This window comes from Monodelphis domestica, chromosome 2 (assembly GCF_027887165.1).
Source record: "Monodelphis domestica isolate mMonDom1 chromosome 2, mMonDom1.pri, whole genome shotgun sequence".
NCBI lineage: Eukaryota > Metazoa > Chordata > Mammalia > Didelphimorphia > Didelphidae > Monodelphis > Monodelphis domestica.
Window position 1 is genome coordinate 143,211,875 of NC_077228.1, and position 19,670 is coordinate 143,231,544.

Below are 19,670 nucleotides of genomic sequence, written 5' to 3' on the forward strand. Positions count from 1 at the left end.
CGATTCCACTGGGTATCACATGTGTCCTTGATTCAAACCCATTCCCATGTTGTTGGTATTTGTATTAGGGTGTTCATTTAGAGTCTCTCCTCATTCATGTCCCTTCCACCCCTATAGTCAAGCAGTTGTTTATCTTCGGTGTTTTTACTCCCACCGTTTGTCTTTTGCTTGTGGATAGTGTTTTTTTCTCCTGGATCCCTGCAGAATGTTCAGGGACATTGTATTGACACTAATGGAGAAGTCCGTTACGTTCTCTTGTACCACAGTGTATCAGTCTCTGTGTACAATGTTTTCCTGGCGCTGCTCCTCTCACTCTGCATCAATTCCTGGAGGTTGTTTCAATCCCCATAGAATTCCTCCACTTTATTATTCCTTTGAGCACAATAGTATTCCATCACTAACATATACCACAATTTGTTCAGCCATTCCCCAATTGAAGGGCATCCCTTCATTTTCCAATTTTTGGCCACCACAAAGAGGGCAGCTATGAATATTCTTGTACAAGTCTTTTTCCTTATTATCTCTTTGGGGTACAAACCCAGCAGTGCTATGACTGGATCAAAGGGCAGACAGTCTTTTGTCGCCCTTTGGGCATAGTTCCAAATTGCCCTCCAGAATGGTTGGATCAATTCACAACTCCACCAGCAATGAATTAATGTCCTGACTTTGCCACATCCCCTCCAGCATTCATTATTTCCTTTGCTGTCATATTAGCCAGATACCTCAGAGTTGTTTTGATTTGCATCTCTCTGATTATAAGAGATTTAGAACATCTTTTCATGTACTTATTAATAGTTTTGATTTCTTTATCTGAAAATTGCCCATTCATGTTCCTTGCCCATTTATCAATTGGAGAATGGATTGATTTTTTGTACAATTGATTTATTAGCTCTTTATAAATTTGAGTAATTAGATCTTTGTCAGAGGATTTGTTATGAAAATTGTTTCCCAATTTGTTGCTTCCTTCTCAATTTGGTTACATTGGTTTTGTTTATACAAAAACTTTTTAATTTGATGTAATCAAAATTGTTTATTTTACATTTTGTGACTCTTTCTATGTCTTGCTTGGTTTTAAAGTCTTTCCCTTCCCACAGGTCTGACATGTATATTATTCTGTGGTCATCTAATTTACTTATAGTTTCCTTCTTTATGTTCAAGTAATTCACCCATTCTGAGTTTATCTTGGTGTAGGGTGTGAGGTGTTGATCCAAACCTAATCTCTCCCACACTGTCTTCCAGTTTTCCCAGCAGTGGGTTTTTGTCCCAGAAGCTGGGTTCTTTGGATTTGTCATATACTGTCTTACTGGGGTCACTTACCCCAAGTCTATTCCACTGATCCTCCTTTCTGTCTCTTAGCCAGTACCAAATTGTTTTGATGACCACTGTTTTATAATAGAGTTTGAGATCTTGCTACATCTTTTTGTAATTAAGCCGAAGCATAATAGTTTCTACTCTAGCCCCTTACCTTTACTCTGTGTTTCTCTCCACTTCAAGTGTACTTCTTGTAAGCACATTGTAGGATTGTGGTTTTCAATCCACTCTGGTATTCTCTTCCATCTTATGGATGAGTTCACTTCATTTACATTCACAGTTAAGATTATTACTTGTGTATTTCCCTTTGTGCTACTCTTCCCCCTCATTTATCTTCATCTTGCCTTTTACCTCCTCAGAAGTGTTTTGCTTCTGACCACTATCTTTCCCAATCAACTTTTCATTCTATTAGGCCTACCCCCTTATTTTATCTCCCTTCCCTCATACTTCCCTGTGGTGTAAAATAGATGTTGATACCTAACAATGTATGGTGTTCTTTCTTTGAGCTAATTTTGATGAGAGTGAGATTCAAGCATTGCCTTCCACCACCCTTCCCATTTCCCCCTTCTCTATAAAATTTACTCCTTCTTTCCCCATTTATGTGAGGAGATTTTCCCACTCCTTAATTTTTGGATATCATCCCATCATGTACAATTCAAACCTGTGCCCTTTGTCTATGTATACCTCTTCTAACTGCCAAATATAAAATTCTTAGGACTTAAAAGTATCATCTTCCCATGTAGGAATATAAACAATTTAACTTAATTGAATGTCTTAATTTCTCTTTCTTGTTTACCTCTTTTATGCCTCTCTTGAGTCTTATATTTGAAAGTCAAATTTTCATTCAGTTCTGGTCTTTTTTATCAAGAATGCCTGAAAGTCTTCAGTTTTCATTGTGTCTTTCCTCAGAAAGTTTATATTTGGTTTTGCCAGGTAGATAATTTTAGTTGTAATCCTACCTCCTTTGCTTTTTTTAGAATATCACATTTCAAGTCCTCTGATCTTGATGTATAAGCTGCTAAGCCTTGTGACTGTGATTCCATGATATTTCAGTTCTTTCTTTTTGGATACTTATATTTTCTCCTTGAACTGGGAGCTCCAGAATTTAATTATATTTCTGGAAGTTTTTGTTTTAGGCTCTCTTTCAAGAGATGTTCAGGGGATTCTTTCAATTTCTTTTTTATCCTTTGGTTCTAGAGCAGTTTCCCTTGATTTCTTGAAATACCATGTCTGGCCATTTTTTGATCATGGTTTTCAGATAGCTCAATAATTCTAATTTTTTTCCTACTGGGTTTGTTTTCTAGGTCAGTTGTTTTTCCAATGAGCTATTTTATATTTCTTCTATTTTTTCATTCTTTCTATTTTTATGGAGTCATTAGCTTCCACTTTCCAATTCTAATTTTTAAGGAATTATTTTTCCTGAATTTTTGTACCTTTTTTCCTTGTGGCCATTTCTGCTTTTTAATGAGTCTTCTCTTCAAAGGGACTTTGGAACATCTGTTTCCATTTGGCCAATTCCGTTTTTAAAGGAATTCTCTCTAGATTTTTGCATCTTTTTTAAAAAAAATTGACCCACACTGTTTTTTAAAGTGGTCTTTTCTTCAAATTTTTTGTACCTCCTTTACCAAGCACTTGACTCTTTTTTCATAATTTTCTTACATCACTTTAATTTCTTCCTTCTATCTCTTATTTGATTTTTGAAATTATTCTTGTGGTGTTCTGGGAGATTTTTCTAGTCCTGAGAACAATTCACATTTTTCTTTGGACCTTTGTAGTTTTGGCTTTATTGTTTTCTTCTGAATTTGCTTTTATCTTTCTTGTTACCATATTACTCTTTGATAAATTCTTTTTTTGTTTATTTTCTCAGCTTAATTTCTAGACTTCTAACTTTGTTAAAGGTGGGATCTATTCTTCATATTTCTTTATTTTGTGCTACTGTTTTTAAGAGCTAGTTCTGGGGGGCAGGTATGTAAGTTTTCAGTTCTTTTAAGGTGGTATGAGAAAAGGAGAGCTGAGGTCACTGTTCTCCTTGTCTGTGATTCAGTCTCTGTGTGATCCTTAGTACTTGTTTCTTTTCTGTCCTGGACCTGTGACCAGAATATCTACTTCTTTCAGTGTTCCTCCTCAGCTTGGAACTATGACTCAGAATCCTGTGTAGGCAATGGAACAGTGTCTGGCACTCAGTGACAACAGTGAGTCCTCTATAATCTCTACCAGTTGTCCAAACCCCTTTCTGTTCTGTGGGCTAAGAGCTCAGGACATGACTACGGCCAATTCAGATGCCCACAGATCCTGCTGTTGGCTTGCCATGTTGTGGCCTGCAGTAATTGCATTTCACTCTCACCAGTGAAACAGACCTTTCCTGACAACTTTTTAAGTTGTCTTGGACTGGAATTGTTTCATTCCTTTTTTTTTTTGAGTTCTGCTATTTCAGAATTTGGTTCAATGTGTTATTTGAATGTTATTTAGTGGGGGGATTTGGGAGACCGTAGGCAAACCCCTTCCGCCATTTTGTCCCCCTCTCCCGACTTTCCCCTGAGTCAAGTAGAGTTTTCCTTTCTCACTTACCCTTCAATTAGTCTTGATTATTAGTTTTAAATATTTTTCTTTTTTTTGCTTCCTTTTCCAGATAGGTTTCGGTTGTTTTCTAAATTAGCCACACTTTATCTACTCTAGGTCCTCATACTCTGGTTCATGCCTCTTGTAATTATCAAATTTTTGTCTATTCTCTATATTGCTTATGGAATAAAAACTTAGGAACTATGCATTCTAAGCTTTCCCCCCTAAATAGTTTCTGTGACTACACTATAAAACTTGCCTAATGGAGCTTCCTTTTTTCATTGTGACTTTCTACTAGACATGTGTCTAGTTTTGTTTTTTCTAGCTCCTTGGAACAGAACATGCAACTATGAGTCTGTCACAGCTCAGCATATGTCCATAATCTGGAATGATGCTATGATACTGGCTTTTTTTCGTGGCCTCACCTTCTCCACCCTAAAGCCTGGATCTCTATGGTACTACAAAGAGTGTGAGGGGGAGAGGTTTGTGATATTTTTGGGTCTTTGGGTTGGCCAGTACAGTCTTGCTTCATGTAGTTTGGGAGTCTGGGGGAGGAATCTACTAAATGAACTCAGGAAAAAAGTAAATTCACAGTTTAAATATATATATATCTATCTATCTATATATATACATATATATATATATACAATAAGCATTGTTGCTAAGGCATAGAACACAGCATTCTTGGATCAGCGAATTACAAGATATGAAATAACCTTGTTAAATAGTGAAAACATTACCTTGAAAAGCTGTACAACTTCAGGAGAACCATTACACAATTGTGAAACACTAGTGTCCATGGTTGAGAAGCCTTGAGTTAATCTCTTGGACACTCCCTTAGACAATCTAGATCTGGTCTTATTTATTGATGGTTCCTCTTTTATGAGGGATGGAATATGCTACACTGGATCTGCTGTAGTCACAGAATTTGCCACTGAGTGGTCAGCTTCACTGCCCTCTAATATTAGCGCTCAAGGGGCAGAATTCATAGCTCTGAAACATGCCTGTATATTTGCCAAGGATAAAAAGGCAACAATTTATACAGATTCTAGATATGCTTTTGGCATTTGTCACTCAGTTGGGATGCTATGGCCCCAGAGAGGATTTTTAACCTCAGCTGGAAAATCTATAGCTAATGCAGAAATTATTAATGATGTTCTTTCTGCTCTCCAGCTGCCTGAAGCCCTAGCTGTAATTCATTGCTCTGCCCATACAGGTGGCACTGTCCTTGTCTCTAGGGGAAATGATCGAACAGATGTCGCTGCAAAGCTAGCAGCTATAGAAGGGCCTGAATTAACATTAACAACTACTGATGACTTAAATTTATCACTTTCCTATAATGAAAAGGAAGTGGGAAAATGGAAGCAAAAATTCAAAGCAAAACAGATTAATGGAGTATGGGTGTCATCTGAAGGAAAACCCCTGCTACCTAGAAGTTTCTATCACCAAATTTGCCAATCTATTCATAAAAATGGTCACTTTGGCAACCAAGGCTTTGTGGACTCTGTTAAGAGAATATGGATAGCCCCTGGTATAACTACTATTGCCTCTGAAGTGTGTTCAGCCTGCTTTACCTGCCAAGCATATAACCACCATGCCTTTCGTGGCAAAGCCTTTGGTAGGTGTCCTCTGGCTTACACCCCTTTTGAGCATCTACAGATAGATTTCATAACAATGCCAAAGGCTGGACGTTATAAATTTTGTCTAGTCATAGTAGATCAACTGACCAGATGGCTGGAAGCATTTCCTGCAATCTGAGCCACAGCGGCTTTTGTTTCTAAGGTGCTTTTAAAAGAAATTATTCCTCTCTTTGGCCTGCCAGCACGTATTGATACAGATAGAGGAATTCATTTTATTGATTCTGTCCCAAATCAGATATATTCTTGCTTGGGGATAATTCCTAAATTCCATGTTCCTTATCATCCCCAGAGCTCAGGCCAAGTTGAAAGAATGAACAAAGAATTTAAGACTGATCAGAAAATTATGCACTGAGACACATTTAAAATGTCCTGAAATTCTTCCTCTGTCCCTATTTTATCTTAGAAGCCTATACAGGCTAAACCTTTCTCCCATGCATATACATCACTATTAGGGGGAGATACTACTATTGCTTCCTATATACAGGAATTACAGCACAAACTGCGTGAACTCCATGAATCCGGAGCTGCAATACAAGCTGGACCACTAGACTTATCACCTCATGACCTGAACCCAGAATATAAGGTGTATATTAAGAATTTTCAGCATACTGGATCAACTCAGCCTTCCTGGGAAGGGCCATTCCAAATATTGTTAACTACTCCAACATCTATAAATATTGGAGAAAAGGACTCTTGGATTCATTGCTCACATGTGAAGAGAGCATCTTCTGTTGAGACTATTGACTGTATCCTATCACATGCATTGCTGTTTTTTCAAGAACACATTGAATTCATGATTTTTTTCTTTCCCCCTTATTTATATTATTACTTTTCTTTTATTTTGATTAGAATATTTGATTTTTTTCCTTTTTTTCTCATTTCTTGTACTTAAGGTACATACAATGTTAGTTTTTTCTACAATAATATAAGTTTAAATGAATATATATATATTTGCTATAATATTAATACATACCCAGACAGCTTTAGACTGTAGGAACCTGCCATTTACTGATAAATGTTATGGAACTGTGATTAATGTTTGTGTCTGATTCTAGGAAATGGGATAAAAATAAGGAGCACAGACTTAACCTGAATAGTGCCAAAAAGAGCACACAGGGAAACTAATGTGAAACTCAATGTTGTGACACTTGACATATTTTATGTCAACAAAAGTTGTCATAGGACTTCCTTGTATCTACACTCTTTGTGAAGTACTCGGACAAGTACCAAAGTTTGACTATCATCCTGACCCTCCATATCCCTGAGAATGACAGAAAATAAGACCAGGGAATGACACTTCCCTATCAAAATAAAATTCTAGTTCCTTCTTATAGTATGGCAACTTCCTGTAGTCTTGGCTGCAAATGGATAAGTGAAATATTACTGCATTCTGTCCTACAGACTTGTGGGATAGAAACTATTTTAAATTGGACCTATACAAGGGCCTGTTAAAAATTTATTAAACCCAAATAAGGTCATATTTTGAATTTTTTTCTTTCTTTCCATTTTTTTCCTTTCCTTTTGCTTTTTGTTGTTTTTCTCTTCTTTTGGTAATTGACTCAAACAACCCCATAACTCAACATTGCATCCTGAGCTGACCTGGATGTTTTTTAACACCCACTTTGGGGGGAGGGGGGGAGGGATTGTATTTTAATAAAAATCCCAAGATTTTGAATTTTTGTTTGAGAAAGATCTTCTAGGAAGAAGCTTGCTAACTCCTAATCTCAGAGAATGAACTGTTGCAGAAAGATGCCAGTACACCTACACTATATCAAGAAGATCAAGAATGAACTTTGGGTGTAGTTGATTGAACTGAAGTTTGATTGAACATTTATTGTAAATGTACACTTTTATGCCAAAAGGGGACTGCCCCTAATTTGACTTTTTGTCAGTGCGCCTAGCAAAACATTGGTTTTGCTTTCTCTCTTTTCTATTCCTTTCTAAATATTGTAATTTCCTCTTAGAAATTGAATATTGTATACATCTGTAGTTTAGGACTACAAGATGATTATGTTAAATGATCAATGGGGAGACTAGTCTCCCAATGATCATCAGGGGGATTGTGAACTTTAAAAACTACTCCACCCTACTTAGACCATACTTTAGGGAAAGATAAAGTTGTAATCTCCTGATTGAATAATGAAGATACTCAGTTCTCACCTCATAGTGAAACTAGAACTTTAAGCCGTCTATTTTTAGATCTAATACAAAAAGGTGTTAAGTAACTGTAAAGGTTAAATTAATCACAAAAAGGTCAAGTAACTCACAAAAGGTGAACCTAACAAAGAAGTGTCAAGTATCTCTGAAGATATAATCAAATCAAAGAAGGTGATAACTAAAAGTATGGGCAGTCCTGGAGAAAAAGCCTTTAATGTGATTGGTAGATGTGAAAATTTAGAGGAGGAGACACAAGGATGAAAGGTCTATATATTTGAGATTTTTTGTCCCTCAAGGGCTCTCTCTTTTCCTGATTGGAGATGGAGAGTTAGCCAAGAGCTGTGTGCTGAGCCTTTCGGCATCTTAGTGTGGCTATAAGCTATTGTCTGGTTTGGTGGTGAGTTTCTGGCTCAATTTTCCTCCTTTACTTTCCAATGTTTTCCTCTCAGAAGCCTCTAATCTTCAGAGACCTAGAGGCGGGGATTTTAAGACTCCCCCTGGCATAGGCCAGGTAGGAGAAATGCTATATCCTCTTCTCTCCTCCTTAAATTCCTTCTCTCTGTTTTAACTAAATTACCATAAATTTCTAGCCTGACTTGGGTATTTTATTTGGTGACCATTTAAATCTAGATTTAAAGTCAAAACCCTAAAATTATCTGACAAATTCTAAGTATTTTAGACTATTAAGACAAGTGAAATTGCTTTATTTTTGCGTTGTGATTTCTGATTTGTAGAGATTTTAGAAATTGAGGCTGTCAAAAGATGTTTAGATCTCCATCTTAATGACAATATGAGTAATTTTTAAAACAAAATAGAGCTAGTATATACTATATTTTACGTTGTTTATAGGTTTATCTATATCATAATAAGAAAATTATAGAATTTGGAAATGGCAGCAAATTAACAACAGTTGTTAACAACTATCAGTTTTCTAAAGGATCTTAATTTGAGGGGTGCTTGAAACTCTCAACCTAGGTCTCCAGTGACATTTGCTAGAATTAATCATGGAAAATTTTTAAGTTCTCTATTGCACTTGCAAGTACCTCCAAATCTGGATGTTCAGTCAAACCTGGCTTCAAAATAACCTAATAAATAAGTAAATAAATTTCAGAAAGAACACTGAAATATTTACAAACAAAAATGAAGAAAAATATTCCATGCACCAAAATTAATTTTCTAAAATACTTAGAATTCAAAGTAGAATAATTGCTTGCATTCCTTTTTTTTTTTTATTAAGAATTCCTAACCTCTCCCTAAGGTTTTTTTTTTATGGTATGAACTCTAATATTCAAATCATGAATCCATTTTGAATTTATTGTGAAATACAATGTAAGATGTTAATCCAAACCTAATTTCTTCTGGATTGCTTTCCAACTTTTCCAGCCATTCTTAGGGAGTTCTTTCCAAGATGATTCATCAAACACTGTGTTTTTGAGTTTAATAATTTCTAATTCTTCTTTGTCTAGTTTGTTCCATTGATATGTTTTCAAAATTTTTAATCAGTATCCAATTATTTTGATGATTGCTGCTTTATAATGAAGTCTGAGATCTTGAAGTGCTATTCCTCTTTCATCACTGCCTTTTTTTCATTATTCTCATTGATAATCTAGATTTCAACCCCCTTCAAATGAGTTTTATCATTCTCTGTAAAATCTATCTCTTTAAAATTTCTTTGTTAAGTTTGTTGGTATATCACTAAATCTATAAATAAATTTTGGTATTACAGTCATTAATTATTTTGTATTGGCCCAGGCTTGAACTGTGAATATTCTTTCAGCTGTTTTAAGTATTTTAGCTATTTTGTTTTTCAGCTTAAGTTTTATTTTCCTTGTTTCTCAGTTTATGTTCTGAATTTTTATTTTTGCTTTGTTGAGTAGCATGGTTTCTGTTCTTTTTTGTATTTACTTGGTATAAATTTGTGCTTGCCTTTCATTTGTATTTTATGTATGTCTTTTCTTTTTAAATGTTTTTCTTATAAGCAACATTTTATGGTTTTGTTTCCATGAAATCTTTTATTCCTTTTTACTTGTATTCAGTTGTTTATTCCATTTACATTTAAATTTATCATAGGCTAAATAAGATTAGTTATTTTTCTCCTGTATCTTTTAAGATGTTACTTTTATCACAACGATTAATTTTTGCTTAATTTCTTTTATGCTACCTTGTTCATAGGCTTTCTTCCCTGTATTCCTTTTATTTCTCCTTATATTCCCTTTTATCGATCAGCTCTTAACTGAATTTTGCAGTTTTATTTATTGATTTGACATTTTCAAGTTATATCATTTTGGGTTGCATCTTTAACCAAAGATTGCCTTTTGGAAAAATTTGTTTGCATCTTGTCTCTATCATTAGATTATAAGGTCCTTGAGGCAAGTACTGTCTTTTATTGTATGATTTTTTTTTCTTCTAGTATCTAATTCCTCCTCTCTTTTGAACCTCTTAATTTAGTGATTAGTTCGAAATCTCGTCTCTCCTCCTTTCCTACTTATTTTATTTGTTAAAATTTTCTTTTCCTGCACCTTTTTCATTATTTAATAATAATATTGTTATTATTATTATTTCATTATTATTATTCATGATTTCATTACCTTGTTTTCTTCACTAATTCTATTTTCTATTCTGAATTTATATTCTTTGATTCATGTTCCATATTCTTTTTTATCTCTTTATGTTCACCATAGTTTATGTTCACCATAACTTCGGAAGTACCAAGTCTGAGTTCTATTTTGTAATGAATTCTCATGAATTTCTGTATTCTGTATTTGCCTTTGCAAATTTTGCCTCCAGGCCTTTTTTTTCTGTTGTACCCTATTCATTAGAAGTAGCAATTCTTGAGGGAAATGAGAGAAATATTGGCCCATTGTGAAAATTTCTACCAAGTTGTACAGCTCATTTCCACCACTTGCTCTCTCTTTAATCAGTTTCCCCCTATTTGCCTGGTAGTTGCTTTTTTAGATTCATGTGCTTCCACTATTCTGGGTGCCAGTTGCCCCCAGCAACTTATATTTACCTTCTCCTGTGTGAATATGTTATCTTTGGTGCCCTAATACCTTTTCAGAGGAAGTTATCTCTCCATACACCAACTTCTGGAGATTAGATCTATTATAATGTCCCTGTCTCCCATTATAGAATATATCTTTCTTTATAAGAGTGCCCTTGAGTAGGACCCATTTTTCTTTTTTGGTTTGAGATCTTCCCTTTCCTTGTGTTTAAATTCTCCCTTTTCCCATCTGTTCTGTTTGCCTTTAATGCTTCTTCCTGCAAAACTACTAGCGTTATCTTCCCTTTATTATTCACTCATGGACATGATTAGTATATGTGAGCACTTTTCCCACTGTCTCTTATGTCCTTTTCTATGTTTTCTCATAAAATATATTGGTTCACCTGTATGGAGGAAGGATAAGAGAGTTGTGACATTTAGTCAGTGGGATTTTAGGTCTACTCTACCACCATCACTTATGTTTCTTTAAATTCGACTTTCATCTTTAATCTCTTGTGTATTAAAACAAATTTCTTAATGGTCCCTCTGTTGTTATTCTTAATCATCTCTAGAGATCAAATAATTCATCATTTTTTCCTTGATAGTTTATTTTGTTTATATTGTTTTTTGGGGTATTTGCAGGTTTGTTATTTTGCTCATATGTGTTTATTTTCCCAGAATGCTCCAAATATCTCCCTTTTTTTGAATGTCTGTTTAAAAACATTAATTATTAGGTTCACATTTTGTGTTATATCATGAACTCCCTTGCCTTTTGGAATATATTATTTGATTCTGACTAATTCTTAGTGGGTATAGAATATTCTTGTTTTTTAGATTTCTCCTCCTTATATTTGAAGGTTTTCCTCCTGTCTGCTTGAAGAATTGGTTGTCATTGAAATGATTGAATCTAATTTATTATGTTTGCTTAGAGTTTGAAGCATATGATTTATGTTTTTGTTTTTGGAATTGATTCTTTAAATTGGTGTTCTATTTTCTATATTGGTAAGTCCTGGGTAGGTTTTTATTATTATTAATTCCTACATTCTCAGGTTCAGATGTTTCAATTTGTCCTTTTCTGTTCCTCTTCGAGATTTGCAGTGATAACTCTGTGTAAGAATTTAAAATTTAGGTTTTTTTACTAATATGAAAGTTCTAAAGTAATATTGTGGTCGCCAACTTAAAGATATTATAACTTAAGTCAAAATGAGTTTTAGTAGCTTTATTTACAAAGAGGTGGAAAGAGTGAAGGTAGAGAAATGTAAGAAGAAGGTAAAGAAAATGTCTAGCCTATCACCCTAAATGTTGCTCCAGTGTCTGGCTCAGTCCTGGCAGGCCTTGGTAACCTTTAGCCAGAGGACCTGGTAGTGTCTTTAGAAAGAGTTCCACCAACACAGCCTCCTCCAGGAAAGGAAGACCTCTCTGGGACCAATCTCTCCAGAAGCCAGGAAAGGAAGTTCAGCTACTCACCCAGCTCCCAGACACAGAGTCTCCAAAGGTGAAGTTGTCCCCAGGAGACGTCCTCCAAAGAAGCAGGCCAAAGCCAAGATCCACAAGCAAAGCTGAAGACCCTTGGATAGGAGGTTCAGGACTTTTTATATTCATTTTCCCACATGACTTCCTGTCCCTTCCTCTACTTTTTGGGAACCAATTTGCAGTCTTTCAATTTTCCTAGCACTGCCCAAAGGCAGGGCAGTGGCCTTTGGAGTTGTCACCCAATTTAGCAAGTGACTTGGGAACATTCTTACTTAGTGTTAAGTAGAGGTGCTGAAGTTTTTGAGTGATTAATTTAAAAGCTGCTGATTGATAGACAAAGTTTTATTCACTCTTCACAATTGTCTATGAAGTCTGTCTTTGAGATCAATAACTCTTGTTTGTATAGAAAGTATGTGTTCTTTTATCATTGTTGCTTTTTGCCTTTTCCTCCAGATTATCCTTTACTTGATTATGTTTGTATTCCAAATCTCATTTTTTTTCCCTTTAGCTTCTTTGGAGAAATTTAACAATGTAGATTCAAGTTTTTCTATTTTGCTAATTACTTCTGAACATAATATATGCTGATCATAAATTCTGATGTTTGAACCCTTCTAACTTCTGTTATGTTTTCTAATTGCTTTTTGAACCATTCTACAACAACCTGTTGTGTTTTCATGCTGTTTTGGGTCTTTTGATTTTAGGTAGTTTGAACTACCACCTTGATCACCAGTCTTTCCTCAGACCCTTACAGAGACAAGCTAAGACAAGTCAAGACAAATTCTTTTGAATAGCAATGCATTCAGCCTGGTACTTTTAGCTGTCATCTTGGGAAGCAACCTCTGTGGAGATGTAGCCTGTTAACTTGTCTTTCCAGATCCAATAGCTGTGACTTCAAAAGAACAAGAAAATTCTTATCTGCAAAGTCATTGTCAAATGGTTCAACATTAGAAATGGATATGATTTTGTCTCTGGAAAAGACATTAAAGGAGAAGCATCACCATATGGTTTTCTTTTATACTCCCAGGGGTTGGGGGCTTTTTCTTTTCACTTGTAGATGAAACCTTTCTTATATGCTATATACCCAATTAGAATGTGAGCTCCTTGAGAGCAGGGAATGGTTTACTTTTTTATTTGCATCCCCAGAAATTTAGCATAGTGCTTCACATATCCTGTTAAGTCTCTTAATAATTCATTTTTCATTCCTCCTTTTTACAAATTTTATCAGGGATTGGTTCAATTTCCTGTTTTATAATAATTTAGAAAGCTTTGTGATTTTTTTTTAGTACCCATCTTTATGATTTTACTGTTTTTCTCCTTCTTGTCCCCATCTTTTTAATTAAACTCATTCCTCTTGAAATCTTTTGTGGTTTTTAGTCTTTTCTTCTTATATTTTCCTGTTACTTTCTCTTTCCCATTTATTGGTCTGAAGGTTTGGAAAAGCTGTCTCAGCTTCCTCCTAAGTTGGAGTATTTATTTTTCATTGGCTTTGGGTCCATATGCTAGTTAACTTTGGAAGAGACAAGATTGCCACTAAATGGCTTTCAATTCTCTTTTCTTCAAGCCTTGTAGAAGTGTACAAAGTGTGCCCTTGCTGCAATTCTGTCAATTCACTTTTCTAACTCCCTTGGCAATCTTCTTGCTATTGCTTCTGTAGTACAGATGACTCACATCTGCATATCCATCTCTGACTTGTCCACTAAGCTAAAGCCCTTTATCTCCAAATGCTTATTGGATCTTTCTATGTGATTGGCTTATTGTTACCTGAAATTCATCTTGTCAAGACCCATCTTATCTTTTCCACCAACAAACCTGGTCTTCCCTCTGAATTAATAATTCCTATCAGGGATATCAGTATTCACCAGTTTTCTGTGTTCAGATTTTTGGTCCTCTATTTGCTTCTTCCTCTTTTCCCCACCCTTCTTATTCAAACTGTCACTGAATCCTAAGGATGTTTCCCTTGTAACACTTTTCACATCAGGTAGCTATGGAAGTAGCCTGAAACCTTCCTTTATATACTCTTAGTATTTTTCTTCCTTGTTTGGTTGGATACAGAAATCTTAAATCACTCCCTGTTGTTTACTCATTAAAATTCAGACTTTTTTCATTGCTTGTTTAAGACTCAAACCAATCTGGTATGATACTATGTATACTTGTTTCTTTTACATTATGTTCTTTTATATATACTATTGTCAATTTGGAAAAAAAAACACAAAACTCCCAAAGTAGTCAGATAAAACCAGGTCTTTAATCAGTAAAGAGAGAGGTCTAATATAATTGGTCATTATCACAGAACCACATGTCAAAATACTACTTCAGAGAGTCAAAACCCTGGGGCCCTGGGGACTATCTCTGGGAGAATGCAGGGCAAGAGATGATTCTCCAAAGAATAATAGAACTTGGGGAACTTATACCATTTGGGGGAGGGACTAATGATGGGGAAGTATGATTGATTGGCATTACCATGGCTACAAGAAAATGAGAAGTCCAAGACAGGCTTATCAGGTTGAGAGTGATGCTTTTTAGTGGATACAAAAGGGAAAGATCCAGGTAAGGGCTGTGCTACTTGGGAGAGGACTTTGATACTATGGGAGAGACTACTAGGACAAAAGGGTACTTATTTGATTGGGTCAACTAATCCCAACTGAACTGGGGACAATTAAGTATTTTAAGGTCTATTGTTCAGTTTGAAATGGGTGAGTCTGGGACTTCCCTCTGGGTGATTTTTCAGGGGATAGGGGCAAAATTGAGGTCTTCAGATTTCAATTTGACACTATGCTAGAGCCAGACTGTACAGTGAAAGATTGTAGTTTGCCTGGAAAATGAGGTTAGTAACTTAGAAAGTTGATGTAGCTATTATCTCCCCAGGCCCCAAGGGCAAGATGGCTACCCTCAGGCCTAGAGTTCTCAAAAATGCAAATCTGACAGCTGTGCTCTTGATAACAACAAGTTTAATGAGTGAAAATAATAACTGGGTGAGGATGTTGGGTTTAGGGGATCCCTAGTCGATTAACACTAAAGTTTCCCACAAACTGAAACTTTTACATGTCTCTCTTCTCTTTCTTGCACACAATCTGACAACTCTTCCTGACTACTCTTTTCTCAAATTCCCTGTTTCTAGCTACCTAATCTTAGGCCATCCAAAACAGTTCTTGGTAAGGTGCAAAGATAGTTGGCTGCATCAGGGTCTGGTGGCCAAAATGGTCTGATCACAGACTAGGCTGAGCCTGTTGAGGTAAAGTAGCAGTTTATATTAGTCAGACCCGGTGTCTATCTTCCAAGTAGTCAAATAGAAGTCTCAGGTCAGGAACTGGTGGCAGGAATCTAGTAGACCAGATAGGATCCAAAAAGAGTACCCAGGACACTCTGAGGCACTATCTGAGGAGAGGAAAAACTAGGATCTGTGAAATCTTCCACTGTTCTCAAAAGACTTCCCCTAGGACTTGGCAGTTCAACCCCCTCAGAAGCCTTTCTCAGAATTCCAAGAGTCCCTCATAAACGTTCCATCCTTGCACTCCAGCATGATCCTGTATTTTTATTCTGCCACACATTGCATTTTTCCTTTTTCCTTCATTCTTTCCTTTCAACAGAGAACCTGTTCTTTGAACCTGTTCAGTAGTTTTCTACTTTTGTGCCTTTGTTCCTGTAGTTCTCTATAGCTAGAATTACCCTCTTGGCCTGCTTAATTCATTTGGTTTTTAGACTAACTCAGGGGACAGCTAGGTGGCTCAGTGTATTGAGAGCCACGTGTAGAGATGGAATTTCCTGGCTTCACATGTGGACTCAGACACTTCCTGGAAGTGTGCCCCTGCACATGTCACTTATCCCAATTCCTAGCCCTTACCACCCTTTTGTCTTGCAACCAATATTTACTATTGATTCTAAGATGATGGTAGGAATTTAAAAACAAAAGATTAGCTTAGATGCCATCTTTTATCCTCATCATTCCTTTTGGTCAGCCAATAAGTCAAGTAAGAGAAAAGGAAAGAACAAGCATTTAAATGCCTGCTATATGCTAAAGGGTTTACCATATTATCCCATTTAATCCTCACAACCACCATGTGAATTTTAGGTACTATTACTCATACCTATTGAGGAAAGTTGAGAAAAACAGTGTTTAAATGGTTTGCCTAAGTTTATATAGCTACTGAGTGTCTAAGATTTTTGGTTTCCATTTCCTAATCAGAACTTCATAGATCTTATTTTTATTTCTTAATTACTCAGTTATAACCTTAATATTAACCTGTTGGATGAACAGGAGCTCACCAACTGCAGTCCTGGTCCCCTATGTCATCTAGATTTTTTAGACATTACCATCTTGCCTTTTCACTGTCTAAGCTGACCCCTGGGCCTTTTTTCATTCACCCTGTCATAGAATTCTATAGATGTTCTATGTTAGCTCCTAGAGAGCATATAGACTATCTCATTTTACTATTTGTATGCTCACTGTTTTGTACACAGGAAGTGCCTAATATATGCTTTTTCATTCATTCATGAGAGCTGGTACCTAACCTTTTGTCCTTTAGCAGCTTATACATAGCTTGGTACTAAATCTCAGATTGAGAGTTTTTTTGGGAGGTGGGTGGAGGTCTCCAAGGTCCTCTTTTTAATGAATAGATAAATGCAGAATTATGAAATCTTCTCATTAAAGTGAACCTCAGAGATTGTCTAGTCCAGCCCTTAACCCAGTCCTGAATCTTGCCTGCAATGTTAATGATAAATAATCGTAATTTATTTACTACTGGGAATTAACTGTCTTATGAAGCTGACTATCTATTTGGGACTGATATAATGGTCAGGAAACTTTTCTTTAGTATTAGGCTGAAATCCTTCTGGTAGAGAAACTTAGAAGTTTATGTAAAACTATTTCATTTTAAAAGTTAGAAAAAAATGATATTTTTTTAGTAAATTAAAGGATCCAGTTAACTTTTTTTTTTATGCAATGATTTGGAAACGATGTTAAACTCATTTTTTGTTTTGTAATTTTGTGGTAGGGTTTGGTTTGAGCAGTGGTTTCCAAAGTTTAGACTATGGCATCCTTCAAAAGGGTTTGTGGTCAGCCAGTCAGAGGATGGGAAGATTAGTTAGCTGTATTACACCTTACCTTCAGTAGCCAATTGTGGGACATATTTCCAACTACCCTTCAAATTGCTTGACACTCCCCAATTATTCACTGATCACTTTTACAAGATCCATCTGCCCTCTTTGAACACCAACTGCAATCAGAGTACTCTACAGTAGCAACTGCATAGGGGTCCTTGGGGAAAACTCTACCTATATTATGCATCCTCTTCCCTTGCCCACTTCATTATTTCTTCAGGCTTTTTGATTTAGGGCACCAATTCTAAGGGAAAAAAAGGAAAATAAAGTAAAAACCTCACCCTCTTCCCTCTTATTTTGTGTGGGGCAGAGTAAGTCACACAGAGTGAGCAGTCATGAGATTGTGAACTACCTTGCAGATTTCAATACACTATTGTCCTCCTAAGCCTACTCTTCTTCTAAACCACTTTATTTCTGTTGGAGACCCCACCTTTTACAATAACCCAGGTTTCTAATCTGGATGACATCCTTGACTCTTTAGGCTCTTTCATCTTACATATCTAAGTAATTATTAAATCTTGTTATTTCTACATCTGCAGGATTTTTGGCATCTGTCTTTTCCATTTACATAGGATCCTGTTTAGGCCCTTATCACCTCAATTTGACTTGTTATACAATGCTCCTGATTAGATCTACTGTCTTACATATATTCCTTCTTCAATCTCTCCTATGCACAGTGGCCAAAGTAATTTTTCTAATTCTTACCTGTCACACCTTACAAACACCTTCAATAAGCTCTAGAATCTCCATATCGACTCTAGGATCAACTATAAATGTTGACATTTAGTCTTTTACAATCCTAATCTACCTTTACACTCCTTTTTAATGTTCTTTCTCCCTCCCACATTCTATAGTCAAGCCAGTCTTGGAAGCTAGGTGGCTCAGTGGATATAGTACTAGACCAGGTATCAAGACCTGAATTCAAATCAAGCCTCAGATACTAGCTTTGTAACCTTAGGCTAATTCCTTAATCTCTGCCTTGATTTTTGTCAGTTGTAAAATTGGGATAATAATATAAATGACTACTGCCCAGGGTTGTTGTGAAGATCAAATAAAATAATTTTTGTAAAGTGTTATATAAATGCAATGATGACAATGCCAAGTTGGCCTTGCTGTTTTAACACGTAGACAAAAACACAACCAAAATTTACAAACATGAATAGGAAATTAGGATATAAGGATATAAAGAAAGAGGAATTAATATCTGAAAACTTTACTCAGCTGAACTTGGAGCCATTTTTTCTTGTTTTTGTATTGTGTGGTAAATACACAAAAGATTACTTCTTTGCTGAACACGTTGCATGTTCACCGCCTTATGATCTATATTTTATGCTGTCTTAATTAAAAAGTATCTTAGAAGAATTTTAGCCATTTTGCTAGTTATGATATTAACAAACAATTATAAGCATGCTGTAATATAAGACATATACAAGGATTTAGATTGAAACCTAATCTCTAACCAGGAACCTTAAAATTTGTGCATTTAGTATTAAAAAGGAACTAGTTACATACAAGATAGAGAGTTTAAATAACTTAATGAATCATCATTGCTAGAAAGATGTCTTACAGACATGGCAAAATCAACATTCTATAAACTGAACTCATTATTTCCCTCCTCTCCCTAATATATTCTCCCTTGCAAATAAATATACATGCGTATATACATATATAGACACACTCATGTGTATGTATAGATATATATCTACATATATTGGTTTATTTTGTGATGACTCCAAAAGAGTTAGTGAAGAATTTTTGGCTATGCGTGGTAACTAATGAATACTGCCTTCTAAAGTGCTGAGAGGCTATGTTATGTGTATGTAGAAGTACATTTTACATTGATGAAATATGATAAATTCTTGAAGTATTAAGGAATATTGAGCTTTTGGAATATGTATGTGTTTCACCTGAAGAACATCAAAAACATTCAGATTGTTATGAAATTTCATAAATTTTGAGAAAAAATTAATTTTTGGACTACCTTCAGACCTTTATTTTCTATTCTTGAGAACACAAAGCTTTATGTATTACATTGATTTTCTTAACATTGTTTCTATTAACTTCTCAAGTCCAAAGTTTCATTATTGGTTGAAATATGTCACAAGATCACGGAAGTACATTCATTATAGAACCATTTAATAAATAAGTTCCCTAGTTTGAAAAACCAAACTTTTATGTGGGGTCAGGCAGTTGAAGACATTTACAAAGAATTAGTTGTTTGTTATTGCTGTGCCAGTTGCAAGAATGGAAAAAAAAGAAATTCTTTCTTCAATACTTCCTTCCAGGCTGAGTCATCACTAGAGAGTGGGAAGGGCAGCAGCAGCAAAAGAGAATCCCAACCCCAAAGCTGATATCTCAAAGTATCTTTTCTTGAAGTTGAGGGCTCAGAGGGGAGCCATCATGAGCGATGTTACCATTGTGAAAGAAGGTTGGGTTCAGAAGAGGGGTAAGTG

The 19,670-nt window shown here is 35.6% G+C and overlaps 1 protein-coding gene across 7 annotated transcripts in view; it reads left to right on the forward strand.

Annotated features, from left to right (window-relative positions):
* AKT3 (AKT serine/threonine kinase 3) overlaps positions 1-19,670 on the forward strand; it is a 443,431-nt gene that overhangs the window by 66,570 nt on the left and 357,191 nt on the right. For 4 of the 7 annotated variants that reach the window (XM_056814176.1, XM_007481547.3, XM_056814178.1 and 1 more), the window contains one exon: positions 19,503-19,663. The exons of 2 other annotated variants lie outside the window; for them this stretch is intronic. In XM_056814176.1, coding sequence (XP_056670154.1) covers positions 19,618-19,663 — 46 coding nt within the window. In that variant the 5' untranslated portion in view covers positions 19,503-19,617. Of the gene's footprint in view, positions 1-19,502; positions 19,664-19,670 lie in introns of those variants that run through there. One more of the 7 variants, XM_007481548.3, reaches the window with a different exon arrangement.